Here is a 25651-nt window from a genome sequence, read left to right on the forward strand (position 1 = left end):
TTTTCTGCTGCTGCTGCTTTAAACACACAAAGATACCCGACCAAATAATTATTATGATGATGATAAGGAAAGAAAATATTCAAACACAAACAAATACAAACACATACATCGCATCAATATCAAATAGCAAAAAATTCATGAACGATATTTCATCAAGAAGATCTTATAAGAACATTTACTACTTTACAGCCATCAAATTACCACCACCACCGTTGTTCGCCACCACTAATTTTTTTCTTTCACTACGTTTTTTTTCTTCTTCTTTTGAACGATAATTCTAATTTTCGGGTTTTATTTTCGATTATTAAAATTTAAGAAAAAAAAATATGATCACGATGAACTTTGTCAGGATAATTAATTTTTGGATGTTTTGTTTTTTGTTAGTGTTGTTGGGCGAGCGCAACGTAAACAACGATTCATTTTTTTTTTTAATTTAACTTTTTTTTTAATTTTGTTTTTGGTTAATTCATAAATGTTGTTACGAAAATTTTAAATTTTTTTTTTTAATAATCAATCTTGATACAGAGATATTAACGTCTTGTAAGTGCAATAATTCTTAATATCATAAGGAATAGATTGATTATATTAATATAAAGATGTATAACGGCAAGAACATATTCTTCGGGTGATATTTCAACTTCACGTCCACCTAATATTGCTTGTGTATCGATAGCTAAATACTATTTAAAATGAAAAGAAAGTAATTTTTGTGTTAGAAACAAAACAAACAAACGAAAAAATTCATATTTACAATGGTAAAAACAACAACACCAATTGCTGAATAAATAATTTGAGTCGTACGATCATGAATAAACATCATTGCAATACCGGCAATAAAAAATATTATTAATACGATAAACATTATACATGACCATCTTGTAAAATCAAACTAATTAAAACAAAAAAAAAAACGGCTCAATATTGAATTCAATTTGATAATTAGTTGTAATTTTATTTACCGATGTTGAAGCACTGAATAATGAAACAAGTAAACAAACAATAAATGTTATACCGGCAGCATATAATAAACTTTCTAAATCATATTGTAAACAAATAAAGGCCATTACGATTGCCAGAAAAAATGTCTGCCGAAAAAACAAAACAAAAAGAATTGATTTAAAAGATCAATATTCAATAAAATTGAAAGAATCTTACGAATAACATCAGTAGAACATAATTATTCGGTACGGTACGTCGACATGATTCACAACAAATCAATGTAAAATAAATGACCAGATAAGCTACCCTGTAAATGTATAAATATTTGTTATCAAATTATGAAATTTTAAAATTAAATTTTTGGAAAAAAAAATTCTTACAATGAACCAATATAAAGTGCACCGGCACTTGGACCAGTGAAAACTTGATTAATTTCTTTGCTATACAAAAAAAAAGAAAGAAAAAAGTTTAAAATAATTTGATATTCTCTATATACCACTTAACTTGTTTCTAGCCAAAAATATAATCAATGTTGTAAATGCAAATTGTAATGCTAATATTCCATAAACTTTACGTATAAATGCATTACGTATGGTAATAGAATTGAATGTTGAACCAAAATCAATTGAACGATGTGGACTTGGTGATCTACCGGATTCAACATCATATGAACCATGTGATTTACTATGTCTACCCATTTTTTTCTCTGTTATTATTATTTTTGTTTCAAAACAATTAAAATTGATTTCTTTGTCAACGAATGATAGTAGAAAAAATCGAGACTAAATTAAATTCCTAAAATTTGTTTGCCGGGCCAATTTTTTATAAGATTTTTGAAATTCGAAAATTAATTATAATTAACAAAGGTTGGTGGAGCCACTGTCGCTGTTTATTGTTGTTTCCTAATTCGATTTTGTTGAAACACATTGAATTTTTTTTTTTAATTTTGTTTTGTAAATTCGAAATCATTTTTTTTTTGACGATAAAAAACAATGGTTTATCTAGTATTATTACAAAAAGATTTACGTCAATTTGATAATCCAGCATTATATCATGCAGTACGTCGACAAAAACAAGTAATTGTTGTTTATGTGATGGAAAAACGTTTAGGTTTAACATCAAAATGGTGGCTTTGTAGAAGTTTACAAACATTTTTTGAAGAGCTTGATCCATTTTGGATACCAGTACTTTATCTAGATAATTCGGATAAAATTTCCGAATTATTTGAATATCTAAGTAAATATATTGAAATCGAACGAATACATTCGAATGGATTGGATTTCGAATTACCGGATGATTATGATGAAATCCATGATTCATTTCAACCTAATTTGATATTCAAACCCGAAGATATGATTAAAGAATATAAAATATTTACACCATTTTGGAAATCTATTCATGCTAATTGTTCACCAGTAAAACCATTACCGATTCCCGAATATAGCCGAAAAAATTATGTTGATCTTGAATTCGATGAATACATTGATTTACCGAAAATGGACGATTCGGATCGATGGAATCAAATGGATCAATATTGGAAAATTGGTGAAAAAGCCGCTCAAGAACGATTTGAATCATTTGTAAAAACAAAATTATCGGATTATGATCATGGAAGAGATTTTTTCTGTGAAGATGGTACATCCAAATTATCACCACATTTACGTTTTGGTGAGATTAGTGTTCGACAAATCTATGAACGATTGAATACAAAATCAACTGAACGTTTTTGTTCGGAACTTGGATGGCGTGAATTTGCATATCATGTTAATCGATATCATCCGGATATGACAAAAATACCACTTAATCCAAAATATCGTGATTTTTGGCCCGAATTCAGTGATGATCATTTGGAAGCATGGAAAACTGGAAATACTGGATTTCCTGTTATTGATGCTGCTATGCGTGATATATCGACTACTGGATGGATGCATAATCGTCTTCGTATGTTGGTTGCATCATTTTTAGTTAAAAATCTTTTAATACCATGGCAAATTGGTGAAGAATGGTTTTATGAACATCTTGTTGATGCTGATCCTGCTATTAATCCATTCAGTTGGCAATGGGTTGCCGGATGTGGAACTGATAGTGTACCATATTTTCGTATATTTAATCCAATGTTACAAGGTGAAAAATTTGATTCAAAAGGTATTTATGTACGTAAATGGTTACCAGAATTTGCCGATTTTCCATTGAAACAAAATATTCATCAATATATAATTAAACAACCACAACTTTGTCCAAAAAATTATCCTAAACCAATAATTGATTTTAAATCAAGTCGTGAACGTACATTATCAACATTCAAAAATATTGTTGCACCAAAAGTAATTCAATTAAAAAAACCACGTCTAGTATAGTTTATTTATCATCATCATTATCCATTAACAAATGACAATAATTTTGTACACGAACATCTTTGATATCATTACCAATCATTGTTATTAACCGTTTTAATCGAAATTGTATTTGTTCATCATCATCATCATTATCTAAAAACAGTAAATGTTTTTTTTTGTTAAATTTTTATATATAAACATATCAAGTCATTTTTCATTACCGATTTGTATGTTCATCTTTTTAAAAATGATGACTAATAATAATAATCCATTAATAATAAAATCGATTAAATATTTTCTACATTCAATTGATGATAAAATTTTTATAATTGATTCTTTTTGTCCAATTGATTTGGCTACAATTGGATGCCAAACAATATTACATAATCCTTTTAATGATGTGATTGCAATAAAATCATCAGTCGAATCGATTGATTGTAAAAATAAACAATGTATTGACATTGAAATTAGATGACCATAATTTTCCGGATTATAGGCAAAATTTGCCAAATTTGATAATGTTTGTTTTCGTGCATCCGGACATTTAGTTGTTAAATATTCATCATATAATTCTTGTAGATATGATGATCTTTCTGAATCAAAAAATTTTGGCTCACGGCATTTACGTTTACGTTGTCTAACATTCATTAATTTTTTTCTTTTTGGCTGTAACACCTGTTGATTTCTTTCTTTTCAAAAAAAAATAATGAATTAATGATTCTTTTTCTAATCTTGATTTAATCAATCAATCAATCAATCTTAAAAAATAATGAATAGATTTAAATTTACAAAAACAAAAAATCAAAAAAAATAAATTCAATTGAAATTATAATACAAAAATCCAATCAGATGAAATTGGACAAAAACATTCGAATAGCAAAAAAGAGGAAGTGGTATACGCACACATGCATTACTATATATTTGATTGGGTAACAGCATACAAATAACCAGTATCAATACCAGAAAAAAGGTGTGTTGATCCATTTTTTTTCTGTTTGAGATAGAGAATCCAATTCTTTACTTAAATTATTGCTACTAGCATCGGTGAAAAAAAATGATATACTTTTATATATCATCGGTAGTAGCAGTATGAGGATATTCAAAAAAAAAGACAAAGAATTTCCAAAAAGAGGATCTTCGCGAAAATCCTATGCTACTACCGCTACCGCTACCGCTACTTTTGGGATAATAATCAGGTTTCGGGTATACATACTCTCACAATTTAAATTGTTTCAATTTGGCCAAGATATTGAAGCGGCCGCCGTTTTTTCACTATCATTGCTGCTGCTACTGTTGTTGTTGTTGTTGTTGTTGTTTCTTGTTGTCGCCGATATCCAATTCGCGTTCGATTGTCGTGTTGTTGGTTTATTTCCATCATGTTTTTTGTGTGATGTGTATTTTTTGTTTGGTTTTTTTTCTTTTCCTCTTTTTTTTTGGTGTGTCCATTTCGAGAAATATATATTGAGAATAAAAAAACTTATTTCGGATAATTCTAGATTTTCGGTAAATGTTTTTTAAAAATTGAAACATTCCCGAGCAGAAGAATATATCAGCTAAACAAATCAAAAAATTCAATTTATCAATGTTTTTGTTGTTGTTTTGTTCGATTGTTTCCAAATTCAATCAATCAAATCAAAATAAATGAATAATATCAACTCCCGAAAATAGTGATCATCATCTCCATCCAAAAAAAAGAAAACGATTTTTTTGGTCTTCAATTTGAATTTAGTTTTTGTTTGTTGAATCATTCGAAATTGTTTTTCAACACCAAACACCAAAGGTAAGGTTATCCAGGTTTATTCTGCCTTTTTTTTCGATGAAATTCAAATTCTATTCCATTGAAATCACATAGAAAAAGTACACTTTTTTCCTTTTAATCTTTTGATTCGAATCAATGAAAATTATTCAGTTATTTTTCAAAGATTACATTTTGTTGTTTGTAGTTATTTGTATTCTTCTAAATAGTTTTATCGTTAGTTATTCTTGATAAATCAATATTAATAATGAAAATTTGGAATTTCGTTTTTTTCCCTTCTGTGTTTACTGTTGAAAAAAATAAGTAAAAATTCTTTGGAAAATTTCCCTTATGATTCGTCGCTGTTGTTGTTTTTTGATTCATTCGTCGAATTAATTCACTTTTAATATCTGAAGAGAATAGAAATTCTTGAGAATTATTTCGACCTGAAATAATGATGATGATGATGATGACGAAGTAAACAACAACAAAAACCTAATCAATTCAATGAATGAATTCTTGGAATATTTTTTTTTGTTCAATAGTCAAAACTCGATTCTGAATTATGTAATAATCTGTATGACTGAATATGGAAAAAAAATTTCTGACCATTAATGGGAGATTTCATCATTTAATTGGAATCAATTCTATTGAGAATATTGTAAAAATTATTCTGGAATTATTGAAAGAATCATTTTTTTCTTCTTCTCATAAGATTCGATTCCATTCAATGATCAACTATCATTATTGAATGAATGTATTATTCGGACAATTTGTGAAAACAATAAGTTCCTGATAAACTTGATTCGTTTTTTTTTCTTCACCATTCAATTCCACACTTGTTATTTATTCATTAATTTTTTTTTTGTTGTTGTTGCTGCTCGAATTCAAATGTACATTCGTTATCGTCATCATTCATTCATTCTTTTTACGTAATTTGATTTCTTTGTAATTTTTGTTGTTGTTGTTGTTATCATTTTATATAGAAATTGTAACACCCACTACAAAATGAATTAAATTTCAATTTAATATTTTGTCATCATCATCATCATCATCATCATCATCAAGAATGAGAACAGAAACAAGGTAGAGTTACTTAAATAATCAAAAAAAAAATAGCATATGAAATGAATGTAGAGTGTGTACATGAAATTGAAATTGAAAAATTCTTGTGTTCAAATAAGGAATGAAAAAAAGAATTGAATTTTAAAATCAAAATTATTTTCATATTTTTGATTTCTTTTTCTGTAATTCTGTTTTCTCAATAAATTTCTTAAAGAATTATTGATGATGATGATGATGAACATCAACAACGCCATCAATGTTTTTTTTCTTGTTTCTATTTTGAAACATTTTGTTACATAAACAGAATCAAGAAATATAATGATGAATTGACAAAATATTCTATTATGTGTGACCCTGTGGTTCGTCTTTTTTTTTGGTTTTGTTTTTCATTTTTGGTTTTTCTCTTGATTCATTTTATGTAACTCTAAAATATTTCCAAACACACACATAGCAACTAGGGATTTTTTCCCCTCAACAACAGAATACAATGTTCTTTTTTTTTGAAACATGCTCATTTTCATTTGTTTTTTTTTGTTTCTCTCACTGCTAGAATTTTCGATTCAATTTCATTACAAAATGGAGAAGCTTTTTTTTCTTACCCATCCATTCTATGTGTGTTCGATTTGGAAACATTGCTTGAGAAATAAGAAATTTTGTATATACCAATTTTCAGGAGAATTTTTCACATGTATCTTTTTGTTTGATTGTTCATTGGAACCAAAAAAATGAAAAACTTTAGGGACAATAAATTGTTCAATGAAGATTTTTTTTTTATTCTTGATCAATTCCATGTAAAATATCATAGGATTATTGAAATTGATATTCCTCTATCTATCCTTAATTTTTTTTCCTATGCTATGTTTTTTTTCCATTGAAAATATGATTATCGTTATCGGGCCTTATTTTTTTATGGACTAAATTTTTCTCGAGAAAATTTCAGAAAAGAAATGACACGATACAAATGAGTAAATGAATAAATAATCATAACATTGCTTTTGGCATATTTTTTTTTAGTATAGATAAAAGAATTTTAAATTACACTGGGTTTCAAATGTTTTGTTTCCCATTTCATTTCAAAAGAAATTTTAAATCTTGTTTGTTTTTTTTGGCATATGTGTATTTTGCCTCAATGATCCAAGAGTAGAAAAACTCATTGAAATTAATTATTTTTTTCTACGGAAATTTAATCTAATTTGAGCAAAAAATGTTTTTCCATTTTGTTTCTCATCCTATTTTTTCCTGTTTTTTTTCCTTATTCCAAGTTTGAATTTCAAATTATAATCGTTTTGTTGTTGTTGTTGTTGTTGTTGATTCTTTGAATTTCTAATGAATAAAAGCTTTTCATGGCCATCATCATTTTCGTTTAAATGTTGATGTGCATCAATTTTTTCTTTTGAAAATAAGATTGAATCAAATTTCCCTTTTTTTCCTATTTGCTGTTTTTGTTTTTGTTTATAAGAATGATCAACATTAGTTTATAGGAAAAAAAGAGAAAAAAAACTGTCGATTCGATAGATTTTTGATGTATAAATTCTTGCTAAATCTTACAGAATCTGATTCACTAAGTAAAACTGGTGATGATTTTGTTCCATAGAAACACATTAAGAATATGATAAATGTTATGATTTTCATTCATCACATGTTGAGACTAAAAAAAACAACATCATTTCTTTTCATGTGTAAAGATGTTTATAATAGAGAAAGAGAGATTTTTAGAAAAAGCGTCAGTATTCAAGTTGGTTTTTCTATTTCTATTTCTAATTTTTTTGGAATTTTCTTTGTTTGTTTGACGTCGATCAATGAATGGGGAAAAATACTGTGAAAATTTTTCCAAAGAAATTCATTTTTTCCGAATCTTGTTTTTTTTTAAATAATTTGTTTATTGTCTTTTATTATCTACTGTAAAAGGTGTACGTGTGAAGTACAGGTTTTTTCTTCTTCTTCTTCTTCATTGCCATTGAATAATTGCGTGTTCAATCCTTTTCTTTCCAACAACAAAAAAAATTCCAAGAATCCTTTTTTTCGATCCTGATTATGATGATGATTTATGTATCGATCATCATCATCATCGTCAGCCTTTTTGAGAAATATGAATTGCAATTTGCATTGACAGAGCTATGATTTTTTTGTTTGTCTTCTATGTAAATTGTCTAACCTTGATAACTAGCTAAGAAATCATTATTGTCTTAGGTCGTTTTTTATCGATTGATTGTGTTTTTTTGCATTTATTTGGAAAACGTGATGATTGGTCTCATGTGATCTCTTACATCATTGATTTATATGGATCATTTTTCATTGATCATTGGTATAAATATGATCTGTTATAATTTTTTTGTCATTAGTTGATGATCAATATATGAAAATCAAAATCATTAATGAAAATTATATTGAAATGATATGATATCGGTTATTTTCTTATCTCGTTACGATTTGATTTTCATTTCGATTTTGCTTTTTAGTTTTTTTTAATTTCTCAGAATCATTATCGATTCATACACAAAACTGATAAAAAGAAAACAAACTTATTCGAATTTCAAATGAAAGAATTGTATTTTTCTCATATTCTGAATTTCTTTTATCATTATTTGATTTTCTAACAAATATAAAAAACAATGTTAAAGTTAATAAAGATTATTAACCGTTATAATTAGGCCATCATCATTATCATTATAATGATAAGCATGTTAGACAGAAAAGAGGGATATCAATTAAATGTAAATGAAAAAAAAATTGTTTCGATTTTTCACTGGAATCAATTTCAAATCGTACTATGCAACGTTTATCTCTGTTTAATCTGACAAAAATTCATTCAATTTCCCTCTTCAATTTTATTCATTTATATTTTTATCATAATTTCATAAAGACATATTGTTCTTTTCTAACATTTGTAATGAATATTTTGGTAAAATGTTAAAAAATTGATAAATTTTAACAGTAAATTGATTATTTATTAATCAGTTTACCAAGGTCATCACACATTATTATCAATTGAATCTTTTTTTTTGTAATTCAATATTTATATATAATGTGAACCAGTGACAAGAAAAACAGAAAATAAGCTGTAAGTACAAACTACTTGAAAAATATTTTCATAGTCAAAATATTAAATCATCATCATCTATTCATTATCTATTATACCAGTGTATGTTATTTCATTATTATTTTTTCACAGGTATGATTCTTTCACGATGAAAATATATTGCATCCTTTTTGTATGTCTTTCTTTTATGCAATTTGTTTAGTCATTTTGTCTGTATCATTTTTTTGGTGATGATGATGATGATGACGATAATGGCATCAATAAATTCTGTAGAAATTGTTTGAATGACCAAATATTTTCCATTGAATTTTTTTGATTGATCGATGATCATTATAATTTTGATTTTCATGTTTGATGAATGAATAATAATTTTATTCTGCGGAAATGTTTCAAATTTTCATCATCGTCATCAGTTTTTTTTGACCTTTTTCCTATTTCTGATTTTTTTCTTTCTTGCAAATTTTTTTGATCCATATTTCAGACAGAAAGAATTTTGATTTTTTGTTTGTGGGCAAAAACAGAAAAATTTATTTCACAAATAAAAGGAAAATATTTTGAAATGTCACAATTCTTACATATAAAATAAGAGAAAGAAAAAACTTTCTAAAGACATTTACGCTCTTAAGCTTATTTTTCATCACTTATCAATGTTTCGAACACGTCAATTCCGTTTTTATTACGTAATTTTTTTGTTTGTTATATGTTCGCATAGTAATCATTCACGGAATTCAATCATTTGACAATGTTTATATAGAATATATTAAATATTGTGGGAAAAAAACATGAATGAAATTTTCAATTTTCGAACAACAACAACAACAACCAAAAAGAAAACCTACGCGAATGATATTTTCCAATTGTGATGAAATATGTTCCATCCAAAATATCATGAATAATTTTACTGACATAGTGATTGATATTTTCTAATTTTTTTTCCAGAATTCTCTATGAAATAAATATCGGAAAATGTATGGAAACAATAAATCTATATTAATGACTGTGTGTATATAAACACCGGCGACACACGATCATCACAATGATGATAAGAAGAATTTTCAACCAATAAATCAATCAATTCACTATTGAAGATAATCAAATAATTTCATTGTTATTGATCGGAATTTGTTAACATTTGTATTTTTTTCAATCTATTCATCGACGACAACAAAATGAATCATCTTTATTTGTTGCATTGACAAATGATAATTATCACTGTGTGTGTGTTTGAAACTTGAACATTTTCCGTGATTGACATCATCATCATCATTATTTATCTATTCATCATGGATGTTTTACCCGATATAATTACACCGGAACAAGAAAAGGTTTGAATCATTTGTTTTCTGAATTTTCATTGAAATTTTTTTTCTTCAATTTAATTCTTTCTATTTTTTTCCTATTATCTTTTCATCTATATATTTACCTCTCACTCTTTTTCTCAGTATAGTTGTTTCAACATTTTTTTAACTATTCTTACTGGTTAGTTCTTGTCTAAACCAGTTTATCTTGTATTCCTTTTTCTTTGCTATCGACAATTTCATAATCATTATTTTAATTCATGAATATGCTGATTTTCTTGTTTCTTTCTTTCTTAATTTTAGACATTGTAACCATTTACTAGTTATTATTATTACGATTATTATTATTATTATTATCGATTAATTCTAATCATCATCATCATCATCATCACATGTCTATTGAGAAAAAAAGTCTTTCATTATTATGCAACTCGATGAGAACTGTTAATAATAGTGGTATTTAAGATTTTCTACCTGTACATATTCTATGTTTCTATATATTTAAATGTGTGTGTGTGTACGAAATCGAAATGAATAAATAATGATGATGATGATATAATATGATGTCATAAAGAATGAAAGAATTTTCAAATTCGTTTGTTTTTCTTTTGATTAGTATTTTTTCACCAAAAAAATTTCGATTTTTTTAAATAACATTCATTTTTGTCTCTTTTTTTTGATTAGATATTAAATAATTTTCTACAAGTGGTCAATAGATCACGTATACAGAATAATGAACCATTAATGCGTCCACGTACAGCATGTAAATTTTTAATGGCACGTAAATTTGATCTTGATCGTTCATTAATGTTATATAAATCACATGAAACGATACGTTTTCGTGAAGGATTAGTCAAATTTGATCCATTAAAAGATCCATTAAAACGTGAATTAGAAACGGGAAAATTTACAATACTTGTAAGTAATCAAATCATAATTTGTAATTTTATTCAATGTTTAATGTTTGGTTTTCAATTTTTTTTCTGTGACAAAAATTAAATACATTATTTATTCAATTTTCAATCCGACTATCAATCATTTTTTAATATTTCTCAATCAAAAATGTTGTCCTCGTTTTTTTTCAAATGTTTTATATATCATTCATTGTCATTGATTGTGATTTTTGTTTTTGTGGTGCTCGTGTTTTGTTTGTGTTTTACTGTGCGTGTTTTTTTAATGTTTGAAGCCAAAACAGGATAAGACTGGTTCAATGATTGCAATGTTTTCCGCTGGCAAACATATACCACAGGAAACGACACATCAAACAACATTACAAGGTGTTGTTTATCAATTGGATGTTGCATTAGATGATGTTCAAGCACAAAAATCCGGAATCATATTCATTTATAATATGATTGGATCAAAATTAAATAATTTTGATTATGAACTAAGTCATAAAATTTTAAACCTTTTAAAAGGTGCATATCCTGGACGATTGAAAAAAGTTTTAATATTATCAGCACCAATGTGGTTTAAAACACCATTTCGTATATTACAATTTTTTATACGAGATAAATTAAGAGATCGTGTACATATGATTAATTTAGCACAACTTTCTTCACATATTTCATCAGAATTAATACCGATTGATCTCGGTGGTACATATCAGATTAATCATCAACAATGGTTAGAACATTGTTTACAGGTACATAAAAATGATATGGGTGATTTATGTCCATCATTTCCATCGGATAAAACATTATTTCCAACACCACCATCATCAAATGTATCATCATTAAATAGTTCACCAATCGGTACAATGAAAAATCATCATACATTTTCATCAACATCATCTTCATCGTCTTCAACATCATCATCGACATCGGTCAAACATTCATTTATGAATAATTTTTTGAACAATGATAATAAATCTGTAAATATTATGAATAATAATAACAACAACAATTCGGATATGATAACAACAACAGCCAATAGTTCAACAACAACAGCCACATTTCCTCCGCCATTGATAAATGGCTGTAATAATGTCACAACAATACAGACCATGATGAATAATAATGTTGATTATGATAATGATAATGATGGTCCATCACCAATAGGTCAACCAAATGAAATTGAATCAATGTTAGAAATTTATGAAGAAATTGATGATGATATTGAAGGTGTTACATTAGAAGAATTTCTACAACATCTTAATCAGAAAAAACGTAAAGGAATGCTTGATGAATATAATGAGATAAAATTAACACCACCGACCGGTACATTCGATACGGCACGTAATAAAGCTAATCAACAGAAAAATCGTTATGTTGATGTTTTAACTTATGATCATAGTCGTGTTCGATTACCAATGATCGATAATGATCCTAATTCGGATTATATTAATGCCAATTATGTTGATGGTTATCGACAAAAAAGAGCTTTCATCTCAACACAAGGTAATAATTATTAATGATTGATTGAATAAAATTACACAACATATAAATTGATCATCATCCTCATCATTCATTTTCAAGGTCCATTGACAAAAACATTTGTCGATTTTTGGAGATGTGTATGGTATAATAAAACAATTGTGATTGTAATGACCACACGAACAATGGAAAGATGTCGTGCCAAATGTGGCCAATATTGGCCATTAGATGAGAAAGCTACATCAAAATTTGGTAATTTTCTTATCATCAATAATCATGTTGATCAGGATAAAGATTGGATGATATCGAATCTAACATTGGTCAATACGGATACAAATGAACGTCGTACTATTGTTCACATGCAATTTACTAGTTGGCCCGATTTCGGTTTGTTATATTTTTATTGAAAAAAAATTGATTTTTATATTCTTTTTTTTTGAACATAATGATAACAATAACCAGGTGTTCCCCAGTCAGCTATTGCAATGCTTGAATTTCGACAAAAAGTTCGAGATTATCAAAAACAATATCTAAAAACGATCGATTGGAAGGGCCATCCTTTAGGACCACCAATCGTTGTCCATTGTAGTGCGGGCATTGGTCGTACTGGTATGTATTATTCTTATTGTTATTTGTTTCCATACGATTTGATTGATTGATATGATATTGGGATGATGTTTTTTTTTGTTGTCATCACCCTTTACATTTCGATCAATCGGATTTTTTTTCATTGTTTAATGTTTTTTCTTATTTTTCCCCCAACTGAAACATTTAGGCACATTTATCACGATCGATATTAGCATACAACGATTAGATGATCGTGGCCGTATCGATATTAAAAAAACGGTGGAAAAAATTCGTCTACAACGTGCCTATAGTATTCAGATGCCCGATCAATATGTATTCTGTTGTTTAGCCGTACTCGAATATGCAATGTGGAAAGGTTTATTGGAAAATGTTAATCTAACAAAATTCGAAGAAAGTGATCAATCAGATACTGATGGTGATTGATTTGATATCGATTTATTTCATCCTTCTTTCAAAATGAATGATTCAAATTCGAATGAGAAAATCAATCATTAATCTGAAAAAATAACTCATATAACACATACACACACACAGAAACTAACAAATAGACCTCGATTCACAAGCTTATTGAATTACTATTCAATTTTTTTTTAAAAACAATTTATCAAAAATCCTGCTAATCAAATGACAGCAAAAAAAATGTGATTGAATCCAGAGAAACCATAGTGATCCAAACAAACATATACACATTTATTTATCCGCTATACGATTGGAAAAAATTAACAATTTTTTTTAATAATTGATCCGAAGTATGCAAGAAGCTAGCAATCAAATTTGTCATTGATATTTGCATAATTTTTTTTTGTTCAATGAATTCAAATCATTTTTAGTATATTTGATTATTTTGTAAAACTCCATACTTGCACATGCATACACAAACACACTCACCAAAAGCACATTTTTTGTTGTTGTTGTTGTTTATTGTCCTGAAGATCAAACAACCACCGCATGGCCATTTTTATTTTATCCAAATCAATTCTGTTATCTTCATTTGTTGTAATGATCATTCGAAAATCTGCAAAAATCAAATCAGTAATTGTGTGTTCGTTCGAACATCAATCAAAACGAGGAAGAAATTTTATTGTTACCAGCTAAAATCTTCGATAAATTTTTTTTCATTCGAAATTTTAACTGCAATTCATCAATTGATGGTGATTATGACCAATTTGCCAGTCAAAGATCATTTGAAGACTTTACAAAAAAGCTTTAAAAAAGCATAAAGAAATAATATTTGTTCGGAAAAAAGAATGATTCATCGCAATTAGATATTGCCATAATCATTTCAAATATAATGGCAATAATTAATGTTTTCATTTTTCAAAATTGAATTCCACTGATAATTATCGATTTTAAAAGTCAAATTGGAACGATTCTCGAAACGAGGAATCATACAAAACATGTGTGTGTGTGTCATTCATTCGAAAATTTTGTTTTGTAATTTAATCATATTTCTTCAAATTTTTTAATGGCCATTTTATATGAATTCTGTGAATTTTAATTTTTTTTTGTTATTTTCGTTTCTTTTTTTCGAAAAAATTTTTGTAATTTTTTTTTTTTTGAATTTTGACAATTACACAAGTGTATTCTTGTTCAATTTATTTAATGTTTCGAAATCAACAAAAATAGAAACGCTTTTTTTCCCTACTAAAACTCATTAAATCATTTTTTTTCCTATTTGGTTCTTCATTTTTTTGATCACACATCTTTATAATTATTATCATTTATTTATTCATGTTTTCGAAATTCAAATCTTTCATTTGAAGATGAATAAAAATAATTTAAAAAAAATCATTATTCTTATAACATCTAAAAATTATCATCGAGCACCATTCCAAAAACGGATGGCAATGTGTTTCCGATCCGGAATCGATGCATGGAGAACAGAATTTTGTTAATCAATCATACATTTTTTTCCGATGTACAAAAATAATTTTATTATCATCATTATTATTTAAACAAACATTGATAATCAGTATAATAATAAATTTTTCAGTCATGCATAAATCTTTGAGATTTTTTTTGTCATTTAAATGATAATAATAATAATAATAAATTTAAAAAAAAATTCTTACGATAGAAAAAAAATAATGTTAATTATTTTACAAAGTGAGGAAGAATGAATTAGAAAAATTGGAAAAAAATGAACAAATGACACATATATGACCGAATTATGATCATTTCAACATTGTAAATGTTTAATATAAAAAAAATTCGAATCATGCATGCCATTGATTTATTTTTGGTCCATCATGGTTGTTTTTTTCAATATTTGGCAATGACGGTTGAAAAAATGATTGGAACCCAAATTTATTTGAAACACTATTGCTGGTGGTGTAAACATGGTTGTCATTTATATTAATTATTATCAATCAATTCATCATCTAGTTTTTCATAGCTTATATAAGATTATTGCTTTTTTTCTTGTTACCAGCAATTTTTTTTTGCATTTCAACATTATGAGCGTCTTGATGATGGGTATATTTCAACTTCCATTATAAAATGATGAAAATTTAAAAATTATGATTGATCAAATTTCTGATTGATGACCAGTAGCACTGATATGCTTCTGTAAAACGGCCGGCATCAGAAAACCTTTTCCACAAGTTGTACAAGTATGTGGAAATCTTTTTGTATGTATAGCAATGATATGATTACGTAATGATGATGATTGATTGAATTTTGCACCACATTCTTGACATTGATATGGCTTCTCTCCTGTATGTGTCAACATATGACGTTGAAGATGGGATTTCGTTTTGAAACTTTTTCCTATTATTCAATAAACAATGTTGAGTAAATAATTCATGTGACAGTAAATGACTTACCATTGCCACAATGTGAACAATGAAATTTTCGTCGAATACCATCCGAACCAAGCGTTATGCCATTGACTACAGAAATGAATGATATTCTTGGTTTTCGATTTCCTTTACCTTTGCCTTTCATTGGTTTATAATCACTGGGGCTTACAATTTTGGTGATGGTAGTGCCTAGGCTATTTGCTAATTCTGTTGGCGATAATGATTCATTTCGGCTGAAAAGACAAAAAGAAAAAATTGTTGATAAAAACTTTTTTATTTTCAACGAACAAACCTTGACACTGCCAGATTAGTATTATTATTCGATGAAGAAGATGAATGAGATTTATTAGATTTCGGCGTTTTCTTGGCAAACACCAATCCGGATGAAACTTGTTGAGTTTTAGAAGTTTTCGTCGATGGCAGCTGCGAATGTACCTTTTTATTTGGAACTGATGATGGTAATCTGGAAAGACCCGGTAAACCAGTATCAATTGGAGTACCACTATTCGTTTGAGCAGATTGTAAATATTGAGTAGCTGTTTGTCCTGAATCTCCTGTATGATGGGTAAACGGTTGTAAAGAAACTAATTGAACCATCTGACCATTAGCGGCAGTGAATGTCGCATTAGGATTAAATATTGCAGCAGCACCTTGTGCATTTGGTGAAGCTACTGCAGCTGTAGCCGCATTAGGATTATTCTGTGAATGAGGACCTGTTGTTAACAATTGACCAGTAGCAACTGTGGCAGCAGCAGCATTTGGAAATATAAAATTCGGATGAGCTATTGTAAATGACGCTGCTGGATGATTCTGATTAAGGGACGATTGTGCATTTGAATTGTGATGGATACTCTGCGTCTGGTGTTGCTGATCATTTCCGTTAGCATTCGAATTGTTGATCTGCAGTGTTGGAAGACCTTGTGTGATAGATTGATGATGCTGATGAAGATGATGAGCTTGATTTAAGAATCGTTCGGGTTGTAAGTGATGTTGATGATGATGAGATAAACTTGATAATTGTTGATGCTGATTCGAAGATGATAAATTAAAAGATTTAGATGAAATATTGAGCTGTGGTGGACGTTGTTGATCTAAATCTTCATCACTATTGAAATCATAGATATCAGCAGAAACCTGTTGCCGCTGCTGTGTTTGAGTTTGTGGCATTTGTATATCACAATTATTTTTGCCGAAATTTTCACCATCTTCTTCGTCATCTTCATCTTCCTCCTCATCTTCATCATCATCCGCATCATCAAAACCAATGAGATCAGGCTGCTGATCATCATCGTCTTCTTCATCAAGATGATCATTATCGGCATCAGCAACAATCATATGTTGCTCGTCACTAAACCCATTCGACATTAATTGATGGTTTTGTATATCGAAGTCTTGATGACCATTATTGAATTCTTGTGGCTGCTGCAGCTGAAATTGATCTTGATGAATGATGCCGTCATCATCATTTTCATCTTCATCGTCCTCATCTTCTTCATTGACCATATGATTGTCACCATTATCATCGATTCCATAAAAATTTTGATGTGAGATTCCACCATTCATATCACACACTTGTTGTTGTTGCTGAAACTGTAGGACTGGTTCTTCATCAACATCGGTTTCTTCGTCAGTTTCTTCATCATCATAATCACCATTCTCACCATCGCAATGAACATTATTGTTGTCTAAAATTACATCATTATTATCATCTACATCATCAACACTTTCGTCGATGATTGTAGCATTATCATCTTGATCTTGATCATCAGATTGAGGTTGCTGTAGATGTGAATCAAATAATTGTCTCGTATCATAATTTTCATGATTCTGACGATTGATAGATAGAGGGAAAATAGTTTTTTTCAAAATGGCTGATGAATTTTTTGCCATGGACAATGTCGGACATGGTGATTCATCTCCAGGTATTGGTGAATAAAGTTGTGATTCAAGAATGAGATCATCGTCGGTTTCAGTCGAAATCGAGCGGCTAGGATTAGAAAAAAAAATTTATTAGCAAATGCAAAATATTGGTCTCTTAAAATCAAATCATACCATTTTCCATCATTGGAAATGATTGTATTGGATATTCGATTCGTTATTGATGTTTGATCGATACCATTGATGGAAGCGCCGTTATTATTAGGAAAATGATGATATGATGAATGGTTATTATGATGGTGATGATTTGAATCACTAAAATTGGCAACATTTTGCTTGAATTGATTCGTTGATGATGATGATGATAATATTGTGGTTGCAGTTGAAGCTGTTGATGTAGTTAATGATGAAGTTGTTAAAAATTGATCATTATTCGTTGATTGACTATTCGGATCACAAACATCACACCGATGTGGAGGTGATGATGCATGTGACATAATATGCCAATTATAATGGAATCCATTATCCGATACATATGTACAATGTAAACAAGTTAATAATTTTACACCTTCAGTTTCGGCATGTTGTTGTCGATGTTTTTGATAATAATTTAAACATGTAAATATTGAATTACATGTTTGGCATGTATAAAGACCTGATGCTATAAATTTTAAAATTAAAACAAAGAATAACAACAACAAAAAATTTATCAAAAAGAAAAACTTACATTTGTTGTTGTTTGTATCGGCGGACAACATTTTTTTTGAGAGGGTTGTTTATTATTTTACTTTTCTTTTTTTATTATGATAAAAATAATTGTATTCACATGGTAATTGTTGTTGATTTTGAATCATAAAAAATAATAGTAAAAATAATCCAAATGGAAATGATGATTCAAACATTGATATTGAATATATCTTGTTGATTATTGGATTACGTTATTATTGTTCAATGAATAAAGATGTACAAAGAATTTAAACAAGACATTTATGATTGAAAATATTCAATTTAAAGGCACATGATCTTTGGTCAAGCTTTTTTGTTTTGTTTTGTTTTGTTCGTTTCTGGCCACACTATTGAAATACACTACAAATTCATATGGCTCAATTCATTATTATTTGCAATCAATATGTTGTTGTTGATTGATAATTGCAAACAAACAGGCTAACAGGTTTTTTTAGCTTTTTTTTTAAAGCTAAATCTCTTTGCTCTATCCCTTTTTTCGCAAAATATCCAATACAATAGTATACTTGATTCAAGTAAGTTAGTGATAATCAGTTATTTTGAATTAATTAATTGCTTCAAGCTTTTTTTTCGTTGTTTTTATTTTGTTGTTTGTTTTATTCTCTTTTTTTAATAGTTTTTATTTTCCTGAATTACGGATCGAATCATAAACGAACGAAATGATACATCTATCTGATTGATGTAAAATGATGATTGTGATACGATGAAACCAATGGAATTGTGAAAATTTATGGTCCAAAACTTGATGATCAAATCAAACATTAACTATCAACATCACATTAATCTTTTTTTTCATCATCAGTTTAATTGAAAACAGAGAAAAAGAAATGATGAATATTAATTTCAATGTTGTACACATTGATTCATTGGTTTTTTTTCAAATATTCATTTGAATTGTATGAAAATCTTGTTTAAGAGATAAGAATTTAATAAAACATTTGATGAAAATCAAAAAAAATAATAATAAACAGAAATATAGAAAAGATAGCAAGACAAAAACATGGTTACAATATATAAATCCAGAGAATCGAATCTATTTCAATATGATGGATGGACAGAATGACAACAGATTTTATTCGTTTTGTTCTTTTTGCGTTTTTTTTGCTGCGAGTTTTTGTTGCTGTTGTTGTTGTTGTTATTATTTTCGTTGCATTGCAACCAGTGTGTATGACATATGCTATGCTGCTATAATTTTTTTTGTTGAAAGAAAAAAATTTTCAACTTTCATCAATGCTACTACTATTTTCAATTATAACTTTATTTTCTTTTGTTGTTGTTGTTCGATTACCTGTGTGGTAGTGGAACAGAATTATGAATTTGAATTTTTTTTTTGCGAATAAATTGTAGTAGTAGAATGGAATGTTGAATTAGAAATTGTATTCGAAAAAATCGAATTTTTACGAACAGAACCCTCCCCCCGGTTGTGTACGCGCGCGTTTTTCTATATGCTTCCAATGTCAATCGCTTATTGGTGTATATATTTTGTTAGTTTGTTATTGGTTTTTAATATTTCTTTTCATTCGTGTGATTGAATTACTCGATTATCGATTTTGCATCAATTTTGATAAGATAAAACAACAACAACAAAAAAAGGATGGAATCCAAACCAATTGTCGGTTATTGGGATATTCGTGGTTTAGCACAACCAATTCGTATGTTATTATCATATGTTGGTGTCGATTTCATCGATAAACGTTATCAATATGGACCACCACCTACATTTGATCGATCCGAATGGTTAAATGAAAAATTTCAACTTGGACTTGATTTTCCAAATCTACCATATTATATTGATGGTGATATTAAATTAACACAAACATTGGCTATTTTACGTCATCTTTCACGTCGTCATAATTTGGATGGTGAAACAGAACAAGAACGTATTCGAATTTCATTATGTGAACAACAAACAGTCGATATGGTTATTTCAATGGGACGTGTTTCATATGATCCAAATTGTGAAAAATTGAAAGTTGAATATCTTCGAGCATTGCCTGCTCAATTGGAATTAATGTCAAAATTTATTGGCGATCGTCCATTTGTTGCTGGTACTAATCTAAGCTATGTTGATTTTTGTTTGTATGAATTATTGATCAAATATAAAGTTTTAACACCGGAAATTTTGGAACCATTCGAAAATCTTCATAATTTTATCAAACGTTTTGAATCATTGCCAAAAATTGCTGCATATATTCGTGGACAAGAACCAAAACCATTGAATGGTGCACCGGCTCGTTGGAATGGTACATATCAATAATTATTATTATAATTATTGAATTTCAATTTAAAACAATTTCAATGATTTAAAATTCATCCATAGAAAAAAAAGTGAATAATTCATATGAGTATAATTTTAGTTGTGAGAAAAAAAAACCTATTTTTTTCATTATCAATTTATCTTTTCAGTTAATAATTAAATCCTATCATACCGTTATTATTATTGAAATTTTTCACCATAAAAAAAAATACCAAAAGGATTAAAAATATTCCATAGGCGCCATCCATTGAATTTGTATTCGAAAAAAAATGATTGATGTTGACTCATCACCATTGCATCATCATCAAGTCTGTTGTTTTGATATGGCAACAAGCAAATGATGTAATCCCACATTTTTCAAACAAAACCATGACTTTTTTAAGAGAAAATAATGATAAAAATTATCGATAACGCCCAAAAAATTTTTATATTTTCCACAACAAAAAAAAATGGTTTTTTGGAGAGAAATAAATGCCACGCACAAACTTGAAAAACACTCAACAATTGATTATTATTATTGTAACACATAGTTCTCCTTTTGATTAATTAAATTGTTTTTTTTTTGTTTCAAATTTTGTCGAATCATTCCATACTTGTTTTATTTATATTTTTGGCTCCTCAAAGTTTCAATTTCATTGTTTGTAAGTTTTTCCCGTTTATAACTTAACATCATCGAGAGAAAAAAAACAAACCTTTATAAAATGTCTTGGAACATGAATAATAATCGTCAAAATTATCCATATCAAAATTATCAACAATATTCACAACAACCGCAACAACAACAACAACAATTTCATCATCATAATCTACCACAATATCCATCATATCCAACGAATCAACCATACGTAAGTTTATGTGTGGGAATGAAAGATTTATTTGGTTTTTTTTTGTTGTTGCGAGAATATCTTTATTCAAAATTGTATTGTAGTAATCCTGATTCTCTATAAATAGAATTCTTTCTTTTGGTTTTGAAAATTGTGTCAACATTTCATTTCATTTCATTTTTTTCCGAAAGAATAAATCTATTGTTGTTGACTTGATGACCTGATAAATGTTGATTTTCCAAGTTGATTTGTATTTAATTTTTTTGAAAGATTCGAAAAACAAATTCGGTAACGTTGTTTATTAACGGCAAAAGAAAAGAGAAAATATTGTTGATGTTCGAGTTGAGAATTTAATTGTGTTTCAAATTGGCCTTGGCGATAATCACATTTTGTCTGTGTGTATGAATAGTATAAGATTAGTTGTGTTTGAATCATCAATTATTTGGTTGTTGTAATTTAATTTCATTACAACAAGCGATCGATCGATCAAATCAATCAGTCGTACGAACTAACGAAACGCATCATCATTAGTGAATTTATTTTTCTACCTTAAATATTAATTTTTGATCCCTTTTTTTCTAATTTTGTGGGAAACAATTAAACATTCGAAATTTAAAATGTCAAAATCCGATGCCCATCAGATGCCTAATCCACAATGGTTACGTTCTGTATTCGATAAAGTTGATAAAGATAAAAGTGGTCAGATTTCATCGAATGAATTACAAGGTGCATTAAGCAATGGTACATGGAAACCATTCAATCCAGAAACTGTAAATACATTTTAGATGATTAAATTTTCCAATTCTGATGTGATGATCTTCGAAATAGGTTCGATTAATGATTGGAATGTTTGATAAGGATAAAACTGGTTCGATTAATTTTGAAGAATTTTCACATCTATGGCGTTATGTAACCGATTGGCTTAATTGTTTTCGATCATTTGATCGTGATAATTCGGGTAATATTGATCCAAACGAATTGCGACAAGCATTGACAACATTTGGCTATCGTTTTACTGATAGTTTTCTACAAATTCTAATGAAACGTTATGATCGTGAAGGTAAAGGTAAGCATACATATCGATAAAAAAATTGATCATTAAATCAAATTATTGATTGATAAATTTGTTAAAAAAACGCTTTCTCTTTTTTTTCTTTTTCGTTCATCTCCTTTTCCCAATTGTTGTTTGTTTTGTTATGGAATTTTTCGCATCGAATCAACTATATAATAATGAATAGTGGCCCAATAATAACTAAACTTTCTGTATTTGTGAAACCAAAATAATCCTGAGAATAAGAGGAATGAAGAAAATCAGCAACAGACCCAACCAGTTGTTAACAGCATTCTTTTCTATTCTAAATAACCTATCAGCATCCCTATTTAATGTTTTCTATAGAAATTTTTCAATTTCCAATTAACCTTTTTGACGTTATGCTTTGCATGTTATTTTCGCTGATGATTTTTTTTTAATTTTGATTTCTTATGCAATTTTTTTTGTTTGTTTTGTTCCAACAGGTCACGTTACATTCGATGATTTTATTCAACTTTGTGTTCAATTACAAAGTTTGACTAATGCATTTCGTCAACACGATACTGATATGGATGGTTGGATTAAAATTTCCTATGAACAATTTCTTACAATGGTACTCAATATTGCTCTATAAATTAGTTCAATGCATCAAAGAAAATAATTGGCTATCATCTCATCATTGTCTGATGATGATGATGATGATGATTTTCCTCTATAATTAACCCCCGGTAATCATACTTCCAATCCGTATTTTTTTTTGTCTGAGAAAAACCTGCCTTCAATTTGTTTTTTGTTTTTTTTTCGTTTATTCATAAATTTTAATCATCAAAAATGAAAATTATATAATAAAAAAAAGCTGGAATTAAAATTTGAAATACTGAATAATTATGAGAAATAAAAAGCCAAATTTTGTTTCATTTGGTAATGAAAATGTCATCATTATGCTGTTTGTTTTTCAATCAATTTCATTATCAACATTATCATTTGAAGGTATCCTTGCAGATAAACCATTCATTGATTCAACATTAGTGAATGATAATGGCATTTTTCGAACTAAATTTGATGATGATAAATGAATGTGATTAAGTATTGATTCATTGGTTTGTTTCGAATTGAATGATGTACTAAAACTTGATGTGCAATCAACTAATGAAAAATCGGAATCACCCAAAAATGATTGTTGTGTTGTTGAAAGTTCACTTATCGGTGTTGATTGCATTAATGGTTGTTCGTGAATAATTTTTAAATTTTCCAACATGATTTCATTCGATTGAATATGCATAGAATCAAAATCTAAATCAATACGATTGTTTGAGATCAAATTATTTTTATCACTTTTTTCTTTGATGATTTTGTTACCATCGATTGCAGTATTATCATTAAGAATATTGCGTTTAAACAAAGGATAGCCAATGATAGTGAGATAGAATGAGAATGAAAAAATGATCAATATAATAAATGATTCGTAATATAGAGGTGTGATGAATGAATCATCAAATAGTATGAAAAGAACTGAAATTGAAAAAAAGAAAAGAAAAATCAATAATTAATTTCACTTTTTGATAAGAGAAGAAAATTACCTATCGATTCGAATATCATGAAATAGATGCTATGTGCAAAAAAGTACAAAGATTTACTGTAATACCAGATAATCAATACGATTAGGAAGACAAATATCTGAAACATTGTATAAAAGTTGTAAATCGGTTGTTTCGAAATTTCGAAATGAATCGAATCAATAAGTCGATTAAATGATTGATAATAATCATTATTCAATGTAAAATTCGAATTATTTTGTATTGAAAGTAATAAATGAGGTAGTAAGTCTATGGCCATGGATGATGATGATTCAGTATCAATAGTAGCTATCAATATTAATCGATCATCATACCAATATTGACAAGTATCATTATATGTTGATGATAATTGATAAATGAATTTTCGAAAAAATGACCAGGATAAATTTGTCATCACATTATTGTTATTGTTATTATCGTATGATTGGATTTGATCGACAAAATCGATTGAATTTGGTTGTTTCCAAAGAATAGAATTATTCATAATAAATATGGAAAAAATCACAGTCGGAATATAAAACAATTTCATCATGTTGAATCAATGTTTCCTGATTTATCAGGATGTATTTTTGGACACATCGAAAACGAGTAACGTTTCAACTTATGCAATGATGAAATATAATAGAAAATGAGTAATACGTCTTGGATGTGTTCCAGGAAAAAAGAAATACAGCAATAAAGCGAATAAAGTTTTTAGCGGGATGTAAAGTGAAAATGATTGTATTCGATCACTCCATCTGTTATTTGAAATACGAACCATCACTTTTTTTTTTTTTGGATCTTCTCATTCTACCCACATAGCTACGAATGAGTAGAATGAGACGAATCAAAGTTTATTCGAGGTAAAAAGAAAAACCACGTGCATTATCGACAACAACGTTGGTTGGCTTTAGCATTTCCTTTTCAACTTCTGTACTTGTCTTGAGCTCGTCGAGGTTGGTTATTTTTTAATTTTTTTTAAGAAAATTAATTTTCCCTGAAAACTTTTATCCATGATGAACCAATCTATTGATAGGAATTGCCGTCTGAATTCTTATTGACGACAATTTAGATACTGAAATTTTACAAATTATTTCATTTAAATGTTTTTTCTCTTATCCAAACTAATTTACTAATGAGCATTTTGTTTTGTTTGTTCTTCCATTTGCAGTAACCAATTCATTT

General features: G+C 28.2%; 7 protein-coding genes, 1 long non-coding RNA gene and 1 pseudogene across 10 annotated transcripts; 5 read left to right on the forward strand and 4 right to left on the reverse strand.

Annotated features, from left to right (window-relative positions):
• Positions 1-1116: 1116 nt before the first annotated feature.
• LOC113791010 (protein lifeguard 3-like) lies at positions 1117-1637 on the reverse strand. The gene is made up of 3 exons (XM_027340727.2): positions 1444-1637; positions 1320-1379; positions 1117-1246 (listed from the first exon to the last, which is right to left on the reverse strand). Exons 1-3 carry the CDS (start codon positions 1635-1637, stop codon positions 1132-1134), a joined length of 369 nt encoding a protein of 122 aa, XP_027196528.2. The 3' UTR covers positions 1117-1131.
• Positions 1638-1823: 186 nt separating this feature from the next.
• LOC113791008 (deoxyribodipyrimidine photo-lyase-like) lies at positions 1824-3578 on the forward strand. The gene has a single exon (XM_027340726.2). It carries the CDS (start codon positions 1932-1934, stop codon positions 3294-3296), a length of 1365 nt encoding a protein of 454 aa, XP_027196527.1. The 5' UTR covers positions 1824-1931; the 3' UTR covers positions 3297-3578.
• LOC113791012 (uncharacterized) lies at positions 3268-4154 on the reverse strand. The gene is made up of 2 exons (XM_027340729.2): positions 3497-4154; positions 3268-3428 (listed from the first exon to the last, which is right to left on the reverse strand). Exons 1-2 carry the CDS (start codon positions 3921-3923, stop codon positions 3298-3300), a joined length of 558 nt encoding a protein of 185 aa, XP_027196530.1. The 5' UTR covers positions 3924-4154; the 3' UTR covers positions 3268-3297.
• Positions 4155-4548: 394 nt separating this feature from the next.
• On the forward strand, positions 4549-15380 carry Ptpmeg2 (Protein tyrosine phosphatase Meg2). Its single transcript, XM_075821744.1, has 7 exons — positions 4549-5055; positions 10055-10440; positions 11098-11331; positions 11600-12812; positions 12891-13175; positions 13251-13397; positions 13564-15380. Exons 2-7 carry the CDS (start codon positions 10399-10401, stop codon positions 13797-13799), a joined length of 2157 nt encoding a protein of 718 aa, XP_075677859.1. The 5' UTR covers positions 4549-5055; positions 10055-10398; the 3' UTR covers positions 13800-15380.
• On the reverse strand, positions 15081-19422 carry LOC113791021 (uncharacterized). Its single transcript, XM_027340738.2, has 5 exons — positions 18783-19422; positions 18230-18716; positions 16470-18164; positions 16202-16410; positions 15081-16145 (listed from the first exon to the last, which is right to left on the reverse strand). The coding sequence occupies exons 1-5, from the start codon at positions 18811-18813 to the stop codon at positions 15904-15906; spliced, it is 2664 nt and encodes an 887-aa protein (XP_027196539.2). The 5' UTR covers positions 18814-19422; the 3' UTR covers positions 15081-15903.
• LOC142645476 (uncharacterized) lies at positions 19212-19518 on the forward strand. Its single transcript, XR_012846610.1, has 2 exons — positions 19212-19314; positions 19416-19518. It is a non-coding gene; the product is annotated as an uncharacterized LOC142645476 (long non-coding RNA).
• Positions 19519-20260: 742 nt separating this feature from the next.
• On the forward strand, positions 20261-21628 carry LOC113791093 (glutathione S-transferase pseudogene; annotated as a pseudogene).
• Positions 21629-21755: 127 nt separating this feature from the next.
• Positions 21756-23785, forward strand: Alg-2 (Apoptosis-linked gene-2). 3 transcript variants are annotated; one of them, XM_027340819.2, is made up of 4 exons: positions 21756-21901; positions 22522-22650; positions 22709-22946; positions 23396-23785. In XM_027340819.2, the coding sequence occupies exons 1-4, from the start codon at positions 21758-21760 to the stop codon at positions 23542-23544; spliced, it is 660 nt and encodes a 219-aa protein (XP_027196620.1). In that variant the 5' UTR covers positions 21756-21757; the 3' UTR covers positions 23545-23785. The 3 variants fall into 3 exon arrangements, with proteins under 3 accessions (XP_027196620.1, XP_075677861.1, XP_075677862.1); XM_075821746.1 differs by having other exon boundaries at positions 22709-22940; XM_075821747.1 differs by lacking the exon at positions 23396-23785 and adding an exon at positions 23119-23326.
• Positions 23653-25460, reverse strand: LOC113791091 (uncharacterized). Its single transcript, XM_027340816.2, has 2 exons — positions 24491-25460; positions 23653-24422 (listed from the first exon to the last, which is right to left on the reverse strand). The coding sequence occupies exons 1-2, from the start codon at positions 25017-25019 to the stop codon at positions 23866-23868; spliced, it is 1086 nt and encodes a 361-aa protein (XP_027196617.1). The 5' UTR covers positions 25020-25460; the 3' UTR covers positions 23653-23865.
• Between the last annotated feature and the right edge of the window lie 191 nt (positions 25461-25651).

This window comes from Dermatophagoides pteronyssinus, unplaced genomic scaffold (genome assembly GCF_027571235.1).
Source record: "Dermatophagoides pteronyssinus isolate colony J.1.1.1.1 unplaced genomic scaffold, Derpt_VIB-CSIC_2022.12 sq0012, whole genome shotgun sequence".
NCBI lineage: Eukaryota > Metazoa > Arthropoda > Arachnida > Sarcoptiformes > Pyroglyphidae > Dermatophagoides > Dermatophagoides pteronyssinus.